This window comes from Haliaeetus albicilla, chromosome 2, assembly GCF_947461875.1.
Source record: "Haliaeetus albicilla chromosome 2, bHalAlb1.1, whole genome shotgun sequence".
NCBI classification, from domain to species: Eukaryota; Metazoa; Chordata; class Aves; order Accipitriformes; family Accipitridae; genus Haliaeetus; species Haliaeetus albicilla.
Window position 1 is genome coordinate 61,894,120 of NC_091484.1, and position 23,946 is coordinate 61,918,065.

A 23,946-nucleotide genomic window follows, 5' to 3' on the forward strand; every position below is an offset into this window, starting at 1 on the left:
CTTTCAATCTAAGAGCATGCTCTGTATTCAGTAAAACTGTAGATTATTCATACATATTATAGAAGCCAAGTCATTAATATTAAATAAGTCAAAGTGTTCGAAGGACTTCTTGAAATTGAAATAGTACAGAACAAATTCTACAGTTAAATTTGTGTCTGTAATTCCCATGATCCATAATTCGTCACACTGGAGAGCAATTTTAGCAGTTTTGAAACGTCTCTAGGTAATGTGTGTTGAACAGTATTTAGCATAGAAAAGAGTGATTCTTTTAAATTGGATTTTGTAAAACACAACCATTGTAATGGGTCTGTGAATTAAAGAATGTGGAGCATGCCTGTATGACAGACAGCTTAATACTGTGCTTTAATAAGTGTTACTGTGCAAGCATTATACTGACAAAAGTGAAGGTGTCTTCTGCAAAGAACCCAGCATCTAAATGGCACACAGAGAGAATTTTATAATATTTTGTATTGTTTTTTGTCTTCTAGAGTATCAGGGCTTCAGGGCTGGTGCTGTTGGAAACCATTCTTTTTGGATCACTTCTTCTGTACTTTCCGGTAAGTCAAACTATAAGTTTTCTGAAAAATTATATCCTTGCTGGCATTTTAAAACACTGTATGAATCACCTTGGTGAAAATATAAATGTCAAAACCATTTATGTAATGATTAGTTTAATCTGACTATAAAATGTGCTGTGTTCTGTAAATATTCTTAAGAACACTTGAATGTTTTACTATATTTGTAATAATTCTCCATTTTCAGTTTAGGGAGCTTTCCAGTGTTTTTTTGCTTGCAAGTTTTTAGGTGCTCTGGGTTAAGCTGAATTTTTGCGTTGAAAGGTGATACCTCTCTAAACTATGCTATTGGAAAAATATGCAAGGTGTGTTTCAAAAATCCCAGAAAACCTGAGTTTTTTAATTGCCACATAAACCTGATATAATGACTAGATAAAGCAAGACATCAAATTGTAAATTGAATGAAGCTGATAGAAAGTGCAGATCAGGAGACAGAAACCAAGATGGAGTTGTGGATTATTTTAAAATATGTTTATGTTCTGTTTTCCTCAGTAGTCAGAATGTTCTGTGCTTTTACAGACCATCATGTAGTTACTGAGAGACTAGCTGGAAAACAAAACTCCTTAGCAGTTGCAGAACAAGTAGCAAATAAACTGTAGTAGAATGAGGTGTGAAGAATACTATAATAACACAAATCCTGATGGAATTTTTATACCTTTTTTTTTGAATTGTGGGCCTTTCAAGTTCTAAAGAAAAAGTGTGTGCATTTCTAGGATAGTTTATGTGTTTTTTCATCTTTCACTTTGCAGATGCCAGGAAGAAAGAAGTTTTGTTTTTTCCATATTGCACGAATGCTTTTTACAACTTGCAATACCTATCCCCAGGGTTTTCAGAGCTTCTTTCATATTCTTTTCCAGTGAGCAGAACAGAAAGCCCATGCACTGCTTCCTCAGCTGGTATAGAAATGCTGTGAAGCAGTTACAGAAATTCATAGTATAAAGCATAATGTGAGGGGTTTCCTTTCCGTGGCTGTCTCCTCTCTGCTTTTCCAGAGAGCCCTGGAGCCATGTAGTGGCTTCCCCAGGCAGAGGCTCCATAAGAACCAGTCAGTGTTTGTACAGCCTGAACTCCAAAGTATGCCAGAAGCCTCATCATAGCTCTTGCTGTGTGTGCAGTCTGCTCACCTGTCACTGATTCATCAGTTGCTTTCCCAGTTCTTGTCTTGATCCTCTAATTGTTGTATTTCACAAAGGACAAACATCCTTTGGTGGCTGTCTGTCTTCAGGCTTCAGGTGCTCAGTGTCAGGGGTACTGAGATATTGTAATTGGAAAAAGGCATCTCTCTCAGCAGTTGACTTAAAGAAGAACCATACTGTTAGATGCAAGAGGTGGCCATCCACAACCTTTCAATGCAGAGGGAGAAGAGAGGAAAGGAAATGGAGCTGGGAGGGAGGGGTTCAACAACCGAAGCATCCCCTTAGCTTTTTGCCAGTGTTTAAACATTTCCTCCTTTTTTTTCACTGATATTAATGATGTTAAATGTACAGCAAGTACAAAATGACAATTTGGTGTATTCTGAGGAAAAATCTTTTGCTGAAAATTCCTGATTAGCCTGTCTCCCAGTTGGGATGTAGATACTTGACTAGAGCTTGTCCTTCTCTGCACGTCTCATTCTCATACTATATAAAACTGTCCAATGAGAACACATTCTGTTAGAAACTAATATGCAAAGTGTACAACCTCACTTCTGTCTTATAGCGGTTTTATGCTCCTATACTCTTTGCTGGGGCTCTCTTTCTTTCTTACACAGGTAATTACTAATCAGGCTGTTACTCCTACAAAAAAGAGAGAAATTTTATTGTTTCTGTTTTCAAGGTCTTAGGGGAGGAATGTAGAGAGTATGGTAGTGGGAGGTCATATTAATGTTTAGACAGAGAATTTCATCCTGATTTCACCAACTGCAAGAATTTGGTTTTGTAAAAAACAAGGAAGATTGGGACTGATACAGAAATATCAGGATTTCAATATCCCTGTCCCTCAATTCACTGCAAGGAAGATGTCATCAATTTCTGATTCAGGAAAAGAGAGTGGAACAACAAATGTGTGAAGGCTATAAAGCATAGCCAGAGAGATCTATTATATAACCTTAAAGAAAAGCCTGTGTTTCTGCAAGGTGTGAATTCTGGGGTGTGAGTCCTTGGAATGTGAGCTCTTGACTTTTTGCTGTACATGGACAGTATCTAAATGTGCTCATCTGCTTATTGTCTGGGAGAGGAGCACGAAGCAGAGCAGGATGGCATGAGAAAGAAAGAAAACCCGAGCTCTAAACAGAGAGTCTCTTTTGCACCAGCTGACATTCACGCACATGTTCATTTATAGCAAGGTGTAGAGCATAGATTATCATTTATCATATTGGTCAGAAGTCACATACCTGCAAAGCAGCTCTTCTTTTTCCTAGGTCATAGCCATTGTTTATTTACTTCTTCCTGTTATTTGGTGGTTTTATTTGTTTCTGAGAAGAATTGGGAATATTCTGCAACTCGTTGTGGTTAAAAACTTAGTAACGTGAGCATGGAGGCAGTTGTTTCAACTATTTAATTTGGTTCTCATTTTACGATAAAGGAGTACTTTAGATCTTTAAGACTAATTAATATAGATCTTACCTCTTATATACCCGAATTAGGCTATGTTTTCCACAGCTAGCATGAAATGCAAGTTAAAATACGGAACGGAATTCACCAGTTTGGGCCAGACAAGCATCACTGCAGTAAGATGTTCTCCTTTAACATAAGCCTGTTTTCCTTTTTGTATCATCTCTCCTTCTATTGTGATTTGGAAGGTAAAACCAAAAAGCTTTACTTTCATGCTCAACTAAGTGCAGGATTACACAGCTTGCTTTAGTGCATGTACAATGTAAAGAGATAAAATGACAGCATTTCAGTTCTAAATAACTCAAATCTCTATTCATTTAAGGATTCAGTGCAAAATTACATTCTTATTTAAAAATCAAAATCCCCGTAGATTTTCTCAATACTGCTTTAAGTCTTTTGCATCTTTACTCTCTGTTCCTCTACACTTTCCTAATTCTCGCTTTTTCTAGATCCATTCACCCAGTCTGTCTTGGATTGTTTTGAGAGCCTTCAGCATACAAATTTCACTATGTCCAGAAGGGCTTTATTGCATCTCCGACTTTCCCTACCCTCCAATTAAATGGAAACCAAAACCTACTTTGTTACATCGCTTAATTTCTTTCACTAATTGTCAGTGTTTTCATGTCTACATGCAGTAATCTATTCATAATGTAGCACCATTAATTGAAAAATAATATCACCAGCCAGCTGCTTTTGGTGAGAAAAACAACTGTTACAATGCCCTTCTAACCAAATGGGAAGTGCAAATGATGGTGTCCACCAAAATTTATTACTCAAATTCTGCTATACTGATAACAACACACTGATCTTCCCTGAATTATAAGCAGGCAGATGAGCTTTGTCTATTACAAATGCATAGATTTTATCCAGCAGTTGCCGGGTAACTCTCATGTCTGAAGCTCTCATTTCTTGTATTTTCTTTAGTTCTCACAGTAACACTGATGGACCTCCTCCAAATGAATGCTGGGCTTTCTAATTGATTTTGCTTATATTTCCCTGTTCTTAGATTTTGAATAGGGAGCCAAAACCTGACTGTCCTATGGAGGAGTCTCTTAACTTCTATGCTTGGCATGAGGGGAGGATTCTCATTACTTTCCTCTTCCAGAAATACTGACCATGGTGGAGCTTTTAGACCTTTCCTAACTCCCTGTCTTGCTAATGCTTGGAACACATCTTGCATTAACACAGGTTTGAAAACTCTTTGCATGCTGCAAAGACCTTCAAATAAAGTGAGCACAAGCACAATATTGTAAAACAGTAGCCTGTTAATTGCATTAGGGGTCAGATCTCAGCTGATTTTAGACATCTGTAATGGACACAAGTTGGAAAACAGGAAATTCTGGTTAGATACCAGGAGACTTTTTTTCACCATGAGGATGGTCAAATACTGGAACAGGTTGCCCAGAGTTTGTGCAATATCCATCCTTGGAGGTATCAGGACTTGACTGGATACAGCTCTGTGCGACCTGACCTAGTTAGACCTGCTTTGAGAAGTGGGCTGGACTAGATGACTTCTGGAGCTCCCTTGCAAATGAAATTGTTCTATGAGTCTGTGTCTCTTATATATGCATCCATAGTTGAAACAGTCATCCTACGCTCACCAAATAGTGAAGAGAAACTGGGCCATTTATGATTTGGTTTAGACTTGGAACTTGAAGATGAGGTGGATCATGGCCAAGGCTTCATTGACTATAAAGGAAGCCTGGGGTACTTGCCTCAAATGGTGATGAATTCCACCTTAGGCAACTTTGGGTTATCTGACATATTAAACATTTTCCATACTGCTAGTCTACTTTAACTGAAACTCCAAAATGCACTCCAAGATCCATGCAATATTATGATACAATTTCCATAGCCAGTGATAAAAGTTAGTGAGTACCATGATGCAAAGAGAAAGGGAATAATTTCTGCTCCACGTCCTTGACATAGCAGATAAGAAGGGTTTATTTTCCAGCAAGTGAAAGTTATGTTAGACACTGGGGGAGGAACCTTTATAACAGTGAGGTCAGTTAGACCATAAGATGAACCAGCTTAGAAGGCTGTGGAGTATCTTTTTTAAAGACTTAGAGGATTTTTCCCTTCAGTCTTCTCTTCTTTTGGCTGAAGAATCCAATTCTTTGTCTTTACTGCTATCCCTTGTTTTTCCGAACCTCTAATTATAGCAAGGCAATGTTGCTATCACTTTAGAGAAATGGAGCTGCTGGATGGAAGTGCACTGACTTCCTAATGCTCATGAAGCAGTTCAGTAGCGAAGCCTGGAATAAACTTTGTGCTCAGACATCTTGTGGCATGTAGTAGGTATTAGGATCTGTTTCTGGGACTGTGTTACTCCCTCTTTCACACTCAAGCTAGAATGACCTACCCTTTTGTGTTATAAGAAGGAATAGAAAGTGGGGAGTATTGGAGCTTAAATGTGGATGTGGGCTTTTTTCCCTTAAATAATCTGTATGTACGTTAGCATGGAAGAAGTGAGCCGTGAGTGTTGGGAGGATTAGGCTGTGGTAGCTCCATTAGTCACAGCCCTGAGCAGAGGAAGCAGGTCACTGGAAAGCTCTGGTTTTGGCATTAATGAATGTGAAAACAGAATAGTGCATAATACTTTTATGCATTTGTCCCTCATATATACCTATAAGGGATGCATTACAAGAGCTCAGTCAGTTTATTCCTTACATGTTGATGTTCACTGAGGCCAGCTGAAAGATTTTGCTTTTTCCAACACATTTAGTGCTGCAAGCCCACTCTGATACCCCAGATGTTTTAGCTTGATTCTTTTTCAGCATATAACTACATCTTCTTTACTCATAAAATAGTTTTTAAAGCTTTTACAATGAACACCTGTCATTTTGTTGTTCTTTTTTCACAGTAGCTAAAGAACATGCCTGTCTTCAGTATAGTGTTCATGTCACTGAAGTCCAAGGACACAGTGTAACTATCTGCTCTGAGATAATCACTACAGATAATCACTCTAGAAAAGGATCTTTCCATTTTATTTGGATCATAGTTCATTGGATGTCCAGTCAATGGAAAAGCCAAATTTTAAATACCATGTTGCCAGGATTTTATATGTACATTGTCTTGCTTGGGCAGAGACGTGAGGGAACCAGGCAGAAGGTTATGCAATGGTTTGTCTCTCTCAATGTCCTTGTCAGATGAACATACTTTTTGAAGTTAACATGCAACCAGTAAACCAGTAGCTTTTTTTGAGAGCCAGCTTGCTTTGAATGCAAAAGCCAAAACTAAGCTGGTGTAGCCTCTGTACTACAAGCTTGTGCTTCAAAGTACAGAAACCTCATAGGCACTGGGAACACTTGTGTCCTTGCCCTGAACCACACTAAGAAAAATGTTTATGACTGCTTTTATTAACAGGAGGCAGACACTGAAGAATTTCTGCTTTTTTAATAAGTGTATTTGAAATAGCAGAAAAACAAGATACACAGTGTGATAGTTCTTCGTGGTTCTGTTGTCAATAATCTACATAGCTATCCTAAAAAATCTAGCAGCTGCTATCAAGGAGATAACTAGAAGCTGTTGTATATATGATTATCCACATCTAGATCTGTGATTAGCCGCAGCTATATGTCTTCTGACCTTGATTAGATACTAGTATCTGTGTATATGACAAATGTTTGGGATATTGGAAACTCAGTAGAGCTGTGACATCATCAATTCTAAGAAATTATACAGGTGGAATTTGGTGAGGAGATTGTTCTGTGTGTTTGTGTATGTCTGTGTGCTGTGTTCACAGGATGCCTCAAGCTGGAAGGGACCTCAGGAGGCCCCTAGTCCAACCTTCTGCGCAAATGAGGGTCAGCTATAAGACTAGCTATAAGACAAGGTTACTAAGGGCTTTATCCAGATAGATCTTAAAAACCTGCAAGGATAGAGACTACCCAACCAGGCAGTGTGCAAGCACGTAATCAAGTCACGTGATTGTAGTTTTTGAATTGTAATGAAATATGTGATGTTGTTGGAACATGTGGGGTTTATAAATAACAGGCTGTGGATAGGTCAGTAAAGGTGCAGGTGCTGATGTTACTATCTTTTCACATCTTGGACTCCCACACTTATACTTTTGACACTACTTGCGATACCAAGACAAAACCCAATCTCCTGCTTCCACAGATCCAAAGGTGCAGTACAGGATTATAGGAGGGCAGTGTTACTTTTGCTACTCTGAAAGCTTTTTTGAGAACTGAGTTTGAAGGACACATTTGTCAGAATCTAGGTTCACTGAGTAGCCAAGTATATGTGTGCGTGCAGGGCTTGAGAGCTGGAGAGAAAAGGACAGCAGTCGGTGACCTGAACCAACTGCCACATTGGGTTTTCATTGACCTTTTTATTTTAAATGACTGTCTTGCACTGCTGGCTTGCAGGGACTTATGCAGTACAGTCTTGTCAGCCCTTCATTCAGTGAAATTAATCTTGTGGTGAGGGGAGCGGGGCAAGATCTTGTGGTCTTTCCTCATAATTCCACTGAAGTAACTCACATGAATACACTTACTTGCATATATAAGAATCTGTAGATAAAGACCCTACATTAACATCTTCTTTTCAAAGTAGTATTATAAAACCAAACCACAATCCTGAAAAACAATGCACAATGTTTAGCCAGGGTTTTTAAATTTTTTTTTTTAGAGTGTGAGCAATAACGTACACAAGTTAAAAACCTGCTACATTTGAAAAGTAAAAGTTGTGGGGAGCTCTTTTCTGATTATAGAAGGCATTGACACAAAAAATTATCAAAGGTTGAAATGTGGGTACATTCATATGGAGGAAAATAGTGCTGGGAATATCCATGGTGTGCTCCTTACCAATGCCTGGAACTGTGCTGTAATAACTCGTCCTCTTTGCTCTGCTCTCTAAAGCTAAACCATTAGGGGCTTGGCTAGCCCTTGAGCGGGAGACCACAGCAGTGCCATAGGGCAAGCCAAGGAATTACTGAAGAACACCTGGTTGAAAGAAAAATCTAATTAGTTAAAGTCTTCACTTGGCCATGCTGTTTCTGCTGAATTAGAGTAACAAAACAGGAGAAAAGTCTTATTGAATGATTATGTACTTTATTTTATATAACTCTTGTTGGATCTCTGTGGCATATAAGCTAGAAAGGACAGGAACATTTTTCTTGGCCAAACATGTTTTGATGATCACATTGACCACTGGGCAAGTGAACTCAGTCAATATGCACAATGTTTTAGAATATGTTCAAATTTTACTGTAGTGACTTAAGTTTAGGAAAAAATCAACACATGAAAAAAGGCGCTCTCATGTATTAGTTCAAAATATAAATGTGATAGATCTTTTACAGGAAAGATAAGGAAAAATTATATACCACATTTGTATTAAACTGTAAAACTAAAGAGACAAGAGTTTTTGATAGTATAGATGAGCCAGGGTTGAACATGCCAGAAAGGAAAATATTAAAAGTTGTAGTCAACATTGACATATTCTCAGTAGGGCATAGTCCTGACATCAATGATTTACCATCACTAATTAGTTGAGCACCTGAGAGACTGCATGTTGGTAGGAGATAAATTTCAGTCATTCTTCACTTGACCAAGTGTCTTTCAATGAAAGCTAGGGGCATGTTCATATTTTTCCACCAGATATCTTTTCTCATTGTTTATTCATGCTTTCATATGTGAGACCCAAGGAGCATCAACTGTCATCAAGTGAAAAGCCTGTAGCTTGTCGTTAAATCTTGCTGAACTTGCTAGACTCAGCTGTTGTCCGCTTCCTTAGTTCAGGGTTGTTATGATCTGCATCAACAAGAATCTGAAGCAAAATGAAAGCAGAAGCAGTTCATGCCTAAGGAAGACTTGACTTAGATAATCTGATACTACCAAGCTGTTTCTGATATGAAATTGAGTGCAATTTTAAACCCATGCTGTCAGAGTCAAATGGGCGGTATAACTCACCATGCCTTGGAATATGAGGTTGAGATATTAAAGATAAGACACAGATGGGTATAGTATGTACAGCTGAGTGATAAAACATGGTATCTTACCTATCAACTTCTATGTCACTTGCAGAGTACTCTGCATCAACACAGAGGAAAAGGGAAAGACAGGATCTCCATCTCAAAGCCTGTTCACTGTGAATAATACAGGAACTGAAATATGCTTTTTTCCTCACTCGGTTTTTCTTCTCAGTCCCTCTTCTTTTATGTATGAATGCATTCAGTATTTCCTAACCATCTACTTAGAGTTTAAGTGTCACACTATGGAGGATGATTAATGGTTAATGATTAGGAGAGGTGAGAAGTTCAGTGCATTACAATGGAGAAAGAGAAAAGTTGATGTTTTTGGAAGAGATCCTTAAGAAAGGAGGTATCATCCGTCAGAGATGAGACTGCTCTTATTCAGTCATTCTACATGCTGAGAACCGAGAAGATGAAGGCAATGATATCTCTATGGTTTTTAATACCAACTGCTAGACGTTGTTAAGCAGTTTTCAGTTTACAGGCAAAATGATATGATAACTAGTGAAATCTTTGCACTGGAAAAGTCTTACAGAATTGTAATAGTGATAGTAGAAAGTTTTCATTACTGTGTAGCACTTTTAAACTTATTTCTAAACTCTGGAGTAAGAGTTTAGTGGGATTTCAATCAATGCGTTTACACCAAAACCACTTATCACCAGATGTAAATAAGAAATTAGCTTTTTATTTGTAGAGAGGAACTGGAAAAAGTAATATAAATACTTCTGAAAGCAGAGACAAGTTTACAACAGGAAATATAAGTTGCAATATAAAATTATCCAAACACATCAACAAGGACTAGTGTATAAGATATGCTGTATTTCCTCTGTTGTTGATAATAATAGAGTAATCTGACAGAAATAGTCAAAATTTTATTTTGACAGGGTTAAAAAATTGAAGAGTTGGGGGCCAGCAGGTAAAAAGTTTGCCATGAACCTAGCCAGATTGATTTCTGAAAATGAGGCATTCAGAAGAGTATCACCTGTGTCTAAATCTACAGCACATCAAGTAGGGAGAGACGAGATTTCTGTTTTTAGAAGTAACAGTAGTACTGGGGATGAAACAGAAGATGTTCACTAGAGCAAGCAATTAGTCTTCACAAAAAAACAGCTTTTTCCTATGTAGTATAAGCCTTCTGATTTATTGCATACAACTCTGTATATTAGGACCACATAGAAAAAGCAATAGTATTTTCAGCAAACTGTTTTATACAAACTATTTGCTTTCTAGATCTTCTGCCTTTGTGGGACTAAGCACGGATCTGCAAATACATGCAAGTTTTGAGGAAGCTATTAAGGAATATCATGTCCTTCAAAGCCAATATACAGCATCCCTGTGCTGATCTCTCTTTGAAATCTGAATCCAAAGTAGATTTCTTGTAGTGGCATGATACAGTTCAGTAATTTCTGCAAATTCTTGAAAAAAAAAGAAGCAAAGAGATAAATATGTCAATTCAGTCAAAACTCTTATTGGAAATGGATGGGAGGATTTCAAAGCTAAAAAAAAAATCAGCAATTCCAAGGTAATATATATGGACAAAACCCATAGAAAATAAGAGGATGAAATAAGACTTTCTTTCATCACACAAAAAGTTGTAAGTGGAAGTACATAATATTTTTATACAGTTCTGTTATAGCGTATCATTTATCAAACTTATATTAAATTATTTAAATCATTCACAATTTTCATTATTTTTTAATGTTAATCTTTTAAATAAGCCAGGGTCCTAAGCCTTATTGCATATTTTTTAGTTAGTAAAAGCAATGTAAAGATAAAAAGGAAAGGATGATAATGAGAAAAAAGAATAGAGAACTTTGCCCCTGAGAATTAAAACACAGCAAAAAGTCTAATATAGCAACAGGAAAATTAATCCAAAATTGAGCAACCAAACAGTATAGAAATGAAAACAAGACAGAAGTGACATCTTGTACCTTGATATAGTGCTGACTTTTCTCTCATTGTCACAATTACATGTTATAGAAGATACCTGTAAAACCACAGAATGTACATTCAGTGCTTGTTCTTTGCTTGCATACAGTTATTTCTCACTACTCCTTGCAAGCTTTCTTTACCTAAATGACCACTTACATAACTGTAGAAGATAAATCTTTTGTTCTTTCCTTGTGCTTCCCCTGTATTGACATGTGGTTTCTCATCTCATATTTAAATTATGAACTCTTTGGTACAGGGATGTTTGGCGTAGCTGTGCCGTGCACAGCCGGGTCCTGATCAATGAGTAAGAATCACATTACAAATGGCTGTTACTAATAATAACAAAGAAAGTGTTTAAAAATATTTTATTAAAGATGTGAGCAAGGACACATTTGACGGTTAATTTTTCATCTTCTCAAAGGTTTGGTAGCATGCAACTGTTTTTATACTGCTAGAGATGATAGGTACTCCATGAGAATGATCTAAGAATATTTGATTTAGGCTTGAAAAAAGCAAGCTATAAAAATACCAACAGAAAAAAAACTGATTCCAGTTCCACGTGGACTGCATTTCAGAACTACTCTACTAATTTCTATGGAGCTGCACCCAACTTGCATGACAAGACATTAGATGATAAACAAAGCAGCAGGGAATAGTAAGAAGAAAATCCATCACTCCCACTAGAAAGCCTCAATCTGCAGGATGTAAGATAACAGGGGGAACAGTGGGAATGCTTGCAATGTCAAAGGGCAAGAGCAAGAAGTCCCAATTTTACTCAATATTTCAGTCTTCTACTGAAATGAATTTGTAACTCAGATTTGTCGGTTTTTAGGGGACTGACCTGAGCTCATAAGGTACAGACTGTCCTGGTGAATGCATTCAAGCATTCCATGTAAACTGGAGCAGCTCTGCTAGCGTGGGTTGAGAACAGGCCAGCTTCAGATCACCCAGCTGCCTCACGGTTGGCATGCTGTGACAGATAAGGGTCTTTGAACTCTCTCAAACTGATCGGGGATTTAAAACTGCTTTTCCGTGGCCTGAGTGAGGAGGTTACTGAGTCTCCAGGTCTGGCCTCGCCTACAAGACTGGCTCCTACATCCTAACAGCTGAAGAGGGCTCAGAAGGGAGTTAGACACTGCATAGTTTGGCACTGGCACGAGTTAGGTGGGTTGGTTTGTGTGGGGTGCTAGTGCTGGAGGGTGTTGAGGTGCATGCTAGATTAGGCAAGGTTTTTGTGACTAACAGCATCCTGTAGATGCCTTAGTCCCCTTGGCAAGTAAGGACTACCGCTTAGCTGTCTTGTCTTCTTCTCATCTTATATATTGCAGACAATAGAAGGTCCTTGCTTTGTATGTCCCTTGTGAGATTGACTCAAGGCTATTGAGAAAGGCAGTAAGCCAAAAGCAGGCAAACGTAAGCCTAAGCAGTCATCTGGAATACCTGAAAACTTTATCAGTGTCAGGGTCATTGGTTTTAAAAGTAATCTGAAGAGCCAAATCCACTGGAAAATGCCAAACATAGTACATACACATTAATTCTGATGTATTCCGCATGTGTCGGACTGGTACACATGGGCAGATCCACCACGAAGGCAGAGCGTGTTCCTTGGGTGTGCTGAAATCTCAGTGCTTTGTGATGGAGTAAAGTTGTGTTACAAGTTTCTCACAGGAAAGCGTGGCCTCTGCTGCTGCCGTGGCTGGGCTCCAGTCAGGCAGCAGCACATCACCGCTGCGGGCATTTGCTGTCTGAGAGCATATTACAAAGAGGTTTGGTTCTACTTCATGCTGTGCGTACAAAGTTTGGTGAAGAAACATTTTGGGATAAAGGGAAATCTTAATAGTTCTTCGTTTAAGTTTTTTTCTGGTAAATGCATATTGATACTGCTTTTCCCGTATGATCAAAACTTTTTTGGTCACTTTCACTGAAAGATGTTTTTAATTCCATTACATGTATATCCAACAGGTATGTTTTTTATAGCATATGCTGGTACTTAATGCAGACTATAATGACATTCAGGAAGAAAAGTGAAGGAAGTTTTGTTGGCATAAGGAAGTTCCTTCCACTTTTCCTTCAAGTATTGTATCTTGTTCAATGTTTTATCTTCCTTTTAAATTTGGGAATTTTCTATAGGAAATAGTTAAAATAACCACTGGTTTTAAACCTTGGAGCTATGATTAAGTCTTCAGAAGTCTTCTTCCATGTCAATCCAAGTGTGCAAGTTGTCACATTAGTCAGAGTCCAAAATAATTCTATATATTCCAGTAATATGTGGTTAAATCTACTAATCTTGCTTGATTTGTTAGCTAGCCTAATCCTTCTCAAATATAGTACACATTGGGGTACAGAGCAAGTATTCTCAAAACTCCTAATCTGAAATCACCAGCACGCTGAACCATTGAAACGTTGTTTTGAAACTCTGGCAGAGCTTCCTGGCACATGGAGTCAGCTCATCCTTTTTTCTGTCTTTATTGATAGCATTGCCTTGAAATCTGCAAAGAACTAATCTGTAAAACTCTGTGTGCTGGGTTATTTAGTTAGCTATTTATATCCATATTTATTAAACTTCTATCTACTTTCCAAGCCTCAAGGCATATTTATATCTTTGAAATCATAATCCAAATAAGTTACTGCAGTAGTAGCAAGCACTCTATGTTCAAGTAATCACCAGTCATTGCTACAAGAAGAGAAGGCAAAATGCTGTCATAACAAGTCTTTTAAAACCCTAAGGAACATCTATATCAACCATTAATTCAACATATGGCTCTGTTAGACAATCATGTGCTCTGTTTTATGAAGACCCAGGAATTTTGGAAGATAGCTGAATCAGAAAATACCCTAAATACCTTCAATGTAAGTCTTAAGATTAATAGATTTAGTAACATAAGGGCATTTGCCAATTATATAGGTAATGATAAGGTATCTGCCAATTTCCGATGTCACCAAGAATATTAAAAAAATCTAAATTAATTTTTTAGCTGCTTTTTATGTAACTTTTCTAGAACTTAAAGACATGCAACACTAGGTTTACAGGAAAAGAAACTTGATCTGCTTTGACTCCCACCTGAGATTATTTTCTTTGCGTTACATAGTTACTGTGGTTGTGCGAGTAACACAAATAATGAGGAGCACTTCTTTTCTCAGGCAGGATATCTTCTCTGTTTAGGGTAAGTGCCATCAGTGCTTACTACATTTGGAAAAGAAACCTTTAGTATTTTAGGCTTTCCTCAAGGGTCTATAAACCAAGCTAACCTGATAACATCAGAGGCTTTTCATATCAAATGATGTAGCTGTGAAAGGCACTCATTTCTGTTTTGACTCTCCAGTGTGTGTAGCAGACATCAGAGATGATCAAGAACTTGTAGACATGAAATTAATTTCATGATAGATAACTAATATTTTTATACCATAATTAGCATGTATTATTGTTTATATTAATGACAAGGCCCCAGATATGGATCATATGAAACAAACAAGCAAGTTGACAGAGAATGAATTATTGAGAAGACAGTAAAGTTGAGAAAAGTCATTCTTTTATTTTCAACAGATGAAAAAAAAAATTGGAACCTTGATCTAACTTCAAGAAATGTTTAGTCTTAACTGATTAAGAAATAGGTTAGAGAACAGGAAAAAAAGAAATTTGAAACCACTCAGAGTGAAAGAGAGAAAAAGAAATAGAGGACAGAGAAGTCCCTGTTGCTAAGCACTGAGTACTCTGTTGGTCTAGAGAGCGTGGCAGACATTCTTAAGATCTTGTAGTTATCTAAGCAAGTTCAAAGAAATGTGGGGTTTTTTCCCCTCCATGTGTGTCTTTCATAAAGTAGATGAAATTTTGTAGCATGATACACTGAATCTGCTAGGTTAATTTCCTTAGACCATCTAAAGTAATGCATTTTCTCAGACATGTCACAAGTAATCCTGTCAAAATTTGCCTGAATGGGTTTGTTTTAAATCATGCATAGTTGTGATATATATAGTAAGTGTTCAAGAACCTTGAAGAAAAAGAAGGTCATGGCCTTCTGAGTACTCCCAGGTCCTCATCTAAATGTGGGTCTTGAAGCGTTTGTTTTGGCCAGTTTCAGATATGGAGTCTCACTGCTTGGATGTTCTATCTTATTGCTGTCTGTCTTTCTATCTATCTTACCAACCTGACTTCTCTTTTTAAAAATTGCTGTGTTTCTCCCTGGTCCCCTGGAGCTTGGTTATTTTGGTTTCCGTTTACCATCTCATTCTTAGTTCTGGTGACAACTGTTCATTTTGCTCTTAAATACTTTGTCCTTCTGTTTTTATGCTGGCTTTATTGTACAGTTGTTTATCCAACACCCCAAGCAGCTTGGTAGGGAGGATGGAGAAGGAAGTTCTTATAAATAAATAATTGTTGTTAAATGCAGAGGACTGCCTAACAGCAAAATGCAGTAGAATATGTCTCTCCTGGTAGAGGGTAGGCCTCCTCTTTGCTAAATCCGTGAAAAGTTTGGAGGACTCCCTCTGTGCTCAGAAAGGAGTGGAAGAATTGAAGAAAGCCTCCTTCTGCCATTTTGATGATCTGTTAATGAACACACTTTGTGGACCATGCAAGTGAGACGTGTCAAGAATGCAAATGAGAGATCTTGCCCTGGAAGACTGGTATTTCTAATGCTTTATTTTTACAGCTGCAGCAACAGGAGGGAACCAGCAGGTACTGATTATAGCTATTTTGGTCAGTGTCTCTGAAAGGAGGAGACCAAAGATGGTTGAATAGTTAAGCCATTAGCAGGGAACGTGTTCCCTATCATAGCTTCAATTTTTACCATGGCAAGTCTTTTAAGGACTCAACTTACCATAGGGTTAGGCATTGCAACTCCAGATTGCAGTGCCTAATTTTGGTGCCTTGAGGGCAGGTGAGGTAATCTTTACATTAGAGGGCTGCGTGCTCAGAGACACAGAAGCCATTACACCTGCTTTGCTAGCTTAGGGAGTTGGAGGAGGTGCTGAAGAGAGAGGGGTTTGTGGTTTATGATCTGCCTAGTTTTTGGGAGGGAGAAAATGCCTTCCTTCACAAAGGGCTGCAGATTTGAACCCTCTCTTCAGGTGCACCATGCAAGCCTTACTTTCTTACCAAGAACAGGTGGTAGAAAAGCCCAACCTAAAGATAGCTTTTGTATCCAGTATCCCACTTGTTAATGTTTTCATTCTGAATGCAACACTCAGGTTCAGTTCCCCTCTCTGGCTCAGAAGGTACAAACTTGTACCACCTTGAAGAAAGTTTTAGCACTTTGGCTCCAAGTTGCTGTAGCATGAGAAGTGTTCAGCCTCTTGTGTTGCTGTTGTTCCATTTCACATTGCTTCGTTAAGCAGTAGTAAATGAGTATAAGCACAAATATTAATCTAACTCTACAGTGTAGTAGGGAAGGTATTTTACCTATTGGTTATGTTACCTGTTGGTTAGAAGGGGGAGACATGGCTTCTAATACCTGCTCCAAGGAATGCTTAAGTTATTTTTAGGTATGAGCAGTGAGTAGCATATGGACCTCAACTGTTATCACTGGAGAAACATAGCCTGAAGTTGGTTGTTTTCCAGGCTAAAGTATTAACTGTCAAGAACTTTCCTCAGAAACCTGCTAATTATTGCACTGAGGACAGGTGTGTTGTTTTGACTTATCAGTCTAAATTTTCAAAATAATAAAAAATGGGCTCTTCTGAGTTTCTTTTCCTTATCTACAATTTATTTCTCTACAGTTATTTTACATGTTTGAAATAAAAGGCAATTTTAATCACAAAAAAACAAACCCTAAGTTACAGAGAAAGTATAGTTCAGCAAAACAAACTGCAAGTCCTAATGCTGTTCTGGGTGTTTGAGTTCAAATCTTTTGGACCTGAAAAGACATCATATAATGTGAGAGAGAGGACTGAAGTTTTTAATGACAACTGAAAAAGTCGTTAAAGATCAAAGATATGCCCTTCAAATGCAACCTTACATCTCAAATGTTTTTGTGGCTTATCTGTTTCTTTTTGAAAAAGAAATTGCCCATGTCAGACAATTAAGAATTCATCAATATGTCTACTTGTGCATTTGCCAATGCAGTTTTATGGAAAGCCAGAATATATGCAAAGGTTAGCAAATGCGGTATTTGGAAGATGAGATGTACCTATTATGCCTTAGGGATTTTACTGTTGCTGATTTTTCAGGTGATGAGCAGCAATACAGATCACTGAGGTGTCATGAAGCTTTGTTTTCCAGAGAAAGAGAATTTAGTTTTCCCCAGTCGATGATTTCACATTGTGCAACTCCCCTTTCACCTGACTCCTCTCTTTCCTCCTGCACCGTTGTACATCAGACTTCTCACCAACTGCTCAGTGACCTCCACAGACTCAAGTTTTTCAAGCCCACACTGAGATTCCTGAAGATCTGCTCCAAGCTCCATCCCTCCTACTTTCCACTTCCATACAGCATTTCCAAGGGGAGATTTCTGTTCTGATTTGTTCTGTTTAGTTAGTTGCCACCTACACATGTTGAAGCTTTTGAACACTGCTCTTTCAGAGTTGAGTATGTTGTTCTTGTACTATTAAAGAAATATTCCTCCTGAGGTCTGTAAAGAAAAATTGTTCTCAGGCTTCTCTGAGTTCATCCAGCTATGTTGCTGATATATTGCTCGGGATTGCTTCTTGACAGCTTGTATTCAATATGGCTAGTCTGAGATCATTGCTTTTCATTTTAAGACTTTTGCATTTTTCTTCTGTAATGAAACTGATACCTGTCCATTCAGAACATAGCCCTCAACAAGCTAGTGTCTGTTACTTTCACTGCCATCTTATTTCTGTATTTGTGCATTCCCTAATAGTTACCTTAAAGTCCAGGAAACACACCTCATGTTCTAGGCCCATTTCTTTCCAAATCAGTTGAATTGTCCTGGAGTTCTTTGCTTCCTTTGAGACCCGTAGTTTAAAATAGCAGTAAATATTAAATTATGCTAAATAGTTCTGAAGCCTTTTCCAGCTTGTTCTCTGCTATAGTATTTCAGAGTTGAAGGATGGGCTTTACATGGTCTGCCAGGTTACTAGCTGCATGTGAGCTCAATTGAGAAGGAGAGTGCTGAGAACTGTGAGTAAATCTTTGGAGTGGCTATTTGCGGTGCAGGGGAGGAGGTATTAATTTTAGCTCTGAACATCACATTTTACCCCAAAGCTCCCTTTATAGCCTGTGGAGAAAAGTAGGGACCTCTGCAGGACAGCGTTCGTAACCCACCTTAGGTGCCTGTAGAAGGACAATGTGAGTTGCTCTCTGCCTATGATGCTCCCCACTGAATACAGAGGGAGCTTAGGCTGACTGTCTTGGACTTAGGCATTTCACTTGTATTCCCTAGCTCAGGTGTGTAGAAGCTCCACTCCAGATTTCTATTCCCTATAGAAATATAGGGATTATAGTATCAAATCACCCTAGCTGAATGTGGTAAAGGAGAGTGAATGGAGAGAACATGACTTTCTCACATGCCATGTGAAGGAGTGTTTTGTGGCTCATGGAGATGCCCTGTGAACCCTTCTGCACTAAAAGTGTATTTCAAAGTTGCTTAGGATTGCAGGAGACTGATACTGAGATTCTGTGTTGCTTTTCATAAAGAAGAAAACATCGGCACAGATATACTTAAATTGAATTATGCTGCTATTTTGGAATCAATGTGCTGTAGAATTGGTATGAAAAGTAGCTAACTTTTGAAAGAGAGTCATGATTTTACAGGCAAAAAAGAAGTCACGAGGAAAGCACCAAATCTATTTCTGTATATAAATGCATAGATATATAAATATTCATACACGCATGCGGTTAATGTTATATGTACAAACACACACATACATGCATGTCAATTGGAGAAGGGATTAGGAAATGTCTGTGTATGTAGAACTTCCACTTAAAAAAAAGGTTTGATGTTTTATTTACAACTATCCACTCATATGCACACATATACCCATAAACACAGAATAAAATTCTGCAGCACCATAGTGTCAATATATGTCTATAGTCTATAGGATCTCAAAGTTTTGTGAAAGCATTCATTTTTGCACCATCCAAGTATCTATTCTGTACTGCTTTTATTTATTTAAGAATATTTTCCTCCTCTGAAGCTCTGTGACAGAAGAGGAACTCATATGTCTCCTGAGACCTAGTTGTTTACCTTAATGCAAAGACTTGAAAGGCTGGTGAGTCAGGCTTGTCCAGTTAAGGGTTAAGTGTGCTGGCTAAATTCCATGAGAAGTAGGAAATCCTATCTCTAGAGAAGTAAAAATATTATTGATTAATTGATCCGGCGGTATCTTGCATGTGCATGGCAAGGAATGTGAGGGCCCAGCTACCTCTGAATTTGAATTCAGATGCCAAGAGCCGGGAGCTCCTACCTGAAAGAGATGCTTTTCTAAAGAGTCTTCAACTCCCAGCGCTTCTTAGGTAGCAAGAACAGTGATCAGAAATGTGGTGGATGCTTTACAAGCCTAGACAAATGGCAAACCTCATGACAACAAATGTGCAGTAGCAGAATTTGTTTCTAGTATGTTTTCAATGGCTGACTGACAATGAAAATAGGAAGACAGGAATTATGCTGTAGTCTTCATTCACCTGCACCTTGGACCCTAAATGCAGTGAGGAAATAAGAAGCATGTTTCCTTGTGTGTAGTCCTTCCAGTAATCTCTAGTTATAGAGGTGATTGATTTTTTTCTTTTCTGTCCATGCTTAAGAACCAGAATGGCAGAAATACATCACAAAATAAAAGTTCAGTGAAGAAAAAGTTGCTAATGAAAATCTGGAGGAAAAGAGTTGTCTTAGGGACATATAAGAAGAAAGGTCTCCTTCTTCACTGAGATCAGTGAGTTGCTCTTCCAGGCAACTGTGGTAGTAATCCCACACATACATTTATCACATTCACTTCACCTTTATTAGGCCATTATTGAACTACTGCTTTGCAGCATCCCTGAGCCATCTGTAGGTAAGTAGTGATTTACCTATGGATGTGTCTGTGTTTCCAGAGAAGAGGACCCATAGTGCATATGCCTACACTCTGTGCAGAGGAGGGCTGGTTCTGCAGGTTGCTCTGCTCCAGTGCTACAGAGAGGAATGGAGCTGATTCATGCTGTTCTTTAAAAATCACCTAGAAATCATATGTGACATGGAGAAAATCTCTGAAGAGCCTGATCGTTTTGAATATAGAAATTTATTTTGCTAAATCTGTTGTAATTTATCTGTCACAATAATTTATCAATATCTGCTCAACACTACATAAATATTTTTCTTGCCTGGATTTATATAAAGCAATTTTTTTCCCTTTTGACTAGAACCGAAGAGCATAAGCACTCTGGCCATCTTAGCCAAGCAAACTGTTGAAAATTTTTTTGGAAGGCAACAATGTTCATCATATCCATGTGATAGAAGAACTCTTAAGAATAGCAGTTGAAAGAGAAATAGTGTTTCTTTCCAATTTCTATAGTTTTTACTATGGAGTGAATTTTGAGTTTGCAGCTGTGGCTGGTTTCTTCTGGACTTTGTTAATTACCCATAATTAATTCGGCTAATACATAATTTGCTTAATATGGTTAATGTAGATTTAAGACCAGTGGGATCATAGATCATGTTATCAGAGTATGTCACCCATTTTCACAATTCACCCAATTACCTCTCTACTGAAGCCGATAGCTTCAGTTGACCTAAAACAGACTTCCCAGACGGGCATCCGTTCTTGATTTGGGAACATTAAGAGGTGGAGTGTTCCCACCACTTCCTCTGGAGGTTTGTCACACCGTGGCCTTTGGCTTGTCCCCACTGCTGTTGTTGCTACAGGGACATAAGCTGAAAATGAAAAGTCAATAGTTCCAGCAGCGATGTCTGCAGTAAACTAATCAGCACTGGCTGGATTGAGATGTCCAGCTGGTATTTTGTGAAGAGGGGTTTTCTAAATTACTGGTTGTCAGAATAAATACCAACAAAACTTCCCTGCAGAGGGTAACAGCCAGTTCTGTCCTACTCTTTGCTGTGGTTTAATGGGGTATTTCAAAGACCTGGTCTGTCCCTATTATCTTTTCCAAGTAACCACCTTAAAAGTTGGTGTCAATAAAATTCCTACGTTGGCTCCTGAACCTGCCCAACGTGTAGTTCAGAGCGAGCATGCAGCCAGGAAGGAGGTATTCCTGAAGAACCTAAACCATCAGGTAGTTTTTTCTCCCAAACTTCACATTAATTACTTCACTGGCTTTGTTAGATTAAGACCAGGAGGTAAGGTATTTTTGGAACTCTAAAGTAGCTGCATGTTTTCTTTTCCCAGGTAGAAGTCACTATTTGAAAATATTCACATAAAAACCACTCTCTGCACTGTATATTTGTAGGGATTTCAGCCATATTGTAATGAAATGCAAAAGTCTCTGTGAGTCTGTTTTATGACCTGTGTCTTGCATTTAGTATATTTGACAAGTTGCTATGAATAATTTAAGTCTATTATGTCTTGATTTAGCTGCAGCTCTTGCAAGATTTATTTTAATATAGACTACTTTACCATTATGTTTTTAAAAGGTTCCTTTTTCTTAAAATCACAGACATGGTCTTAAAATGAATTGTTAGATATTCCTTGTTTTTAATAAAATATGGTGTTGCATAGTGCATGTCATTATTCATAAAATGAAACTAGCATATTCTTAATCCTATTGTTAAAATATGTCAAGTATTTGTCAAATGACTGGGCTGAATAGATGTCTATCTTTTCCATTAGAGATGTTTCAGCTCCTTAAAATGTTTCTCTTTCTGCTTCTTAGGTGACCACATCTTTGTTAAGAAAAGATAGTAGTACATCCAGTAAGAAAGTTTTTTATTTTTTTCACATATGAAGTAGGTAAACCAGGACATTCAGTTAGTTGACTGTTGTCATCTACCCAAGTGGCATGTCACACTGAAAAAAATGTATATGAACAGATGAAAGAAATAGTTCGATTATGAAAGTTAACTGGTAGAAGAAGCAGTTTATTATGTTTTAGAAGATATTTTGACTTTACAACTTTCTTTGATTTTCCACTTTGATAATTTTGCATTGGTGCGAAAAATTTTTGAAGTGTGCCTATGCACAGATACCTGTTGCCTAGATAAAACGTTCTAATGAAATTACTTCTAGTAATTTTTAATTACATTTTTTGAATGTAATGCGGACTCTGAAAATAGAAGCACTGTATGGTTGAGGAGCTCAGCTCCTCTACACTTCACTTTTGCTTCTTTTCTCATCCTTAGCGTGCATGTGGCTGGAGCCCTGAATGTCCCACTTGCTCATGTTTGCTTTTATTGTTGCTGCTAGCAGAGCATGTCTAATAATCTCCACTCAAAACCTGCCCATTTGCTTGACCAGGAAACCCACATTTTCACATATATTTCAATATTTAACTGGAAAGTAATCTAAGGCCTTTGTGTATAAGTTTAGGAAGAAGAAACATCAAATGAAAGAGTGCAGAGCATCAATGTGATTTACACTGCTCTCGACACTTGCAGCTCTTTTTGAAGACACGGAGCCAGATATTTTTTAAATATTTGGGTAGTTGCCTTTTAGTGAAGTTAAAGGCACCTAACTGCCTGGCTAGCTCCCGAGTATCTTTAAAATCAGATCAATGACTATACATTAATTTTATGCTTCAAGGCTGAGGCTGGTGAGCTACATGAGTCAGGAAAAACATTTTTCCCCTGTGCACAGTTGGCTACATGGATTCTGGTGGGCTTTAAATTTTCAAACACAACAGTTGTTTCTGTTTTTAAAAATCTTGTTTAAACAGATTTTAAACCTTCTGTGGTAATGTGTTGATTTCAGTGGAAACTTCTGACATCCAGCCAAGTCCACATCTGGCCAGCTTGAAGTCTCTGAACTGCTGATATCAGCCAACTCTCAAGTCCTCAGGGACTGACTTGTGAGGCTGTTCAGGCTGCTGTTAGGGTAACTGTATTTAAAGAATGTGAAGTTGTCAGAAGTGAGCCAATATATATGTAGAGAGAGATACATACATACCAAAGATGGAGAAATAACTGGCACATCAAAGCAGATGGATAAGAAGATCCACTGGGCCAACCAAGACCATTCCTGTTTGGATTCCCTGAAAAGTATTTATTTGCTTCTTTTGCTCTATGGTGGTGGTGGAGCAGAAATAGATTTCAATGAGAACAAGGGAAGAGTAGTATACAATTCAGACTTTATTTTCTTTTCTCTTTTAATATGGGATGTGACTAGAGCTATTGTATAGATTTTTAGGGTTTTTTTCAGTGTTGAGTTTTTCAGTGTTAGGTATTTTATTCATTGTGCTACACCTTGTCGTGGTCTCAAAGGAATGTCTGAGCTTCAGACCTTCTCCCTGTCTTGTACTGGATGCTGCAGAAGCATCCAATAACTCACAGTGGTCAGGAAGACACCTTTCCTGGGCAAACATTTGCCCCCAAGAAATTCGAGTTGCCACCTCTGGCAGCTCCGTGCCTATAGCCCCTTAGGCTGGGAGACCTAATACTTCCTGCATGACCATATTTTACTGTTTTAGGAGCACCACTCCCTGGGCCAGTGCCATTGAAATGTCTCTTTGTATTTGAGAAGCTTACAGTTAAAGATAAATAGTTTATTCTGTTACAGTGAAAAGCTAGGCGTTAATTTCTGTGTTTGGAGATAGATACAGAGAATGTATGTGAATATACGTCTCTTGATTTAGCTTGGTTTCAAGGTGATTTCTGTTTCTCCTCAGTTCCCCAGATGGTTCCCACAGCTGCCTGGGGCAGGGGTCTAGTCCTTTTGCTAACACTAGTTCTTATACTTTTCTTTCCCCAAAGAGGATACAGAATTAGTGTCTTGTCTTTCTTTGTATTCCCTTTCTCTTGTTGGTTGTGAATTCACCCTTGGGGAGCCC

At 38.1% G+C, this 23,946-nt stretch overlaps 1 protein-coding gene across 2 annotated transcripts in view; it reads left to right on the top strand.

Annotated features, from left to right (window-relative positions):
• The window catches only part of GPR158 (G protein-coupled receptor 158), a 206,752-nt gene that overhangs the window by 120,283 nt on the left and 62,523 nt on the right, over window positions 1-23,946 (top strand). For both annotated transcript variants that reach the window (XM_069777227.1, XM_069777219.1), the window contains exon 5: window positions 489-557. In XM_069777227.1, the coding sequence (XP_069633328.1) occupies window positions 489-557 (69 nt within the window). The remainder of the gene's footprint in view (window positions 1-488; window positions 558-23,946) is intronic.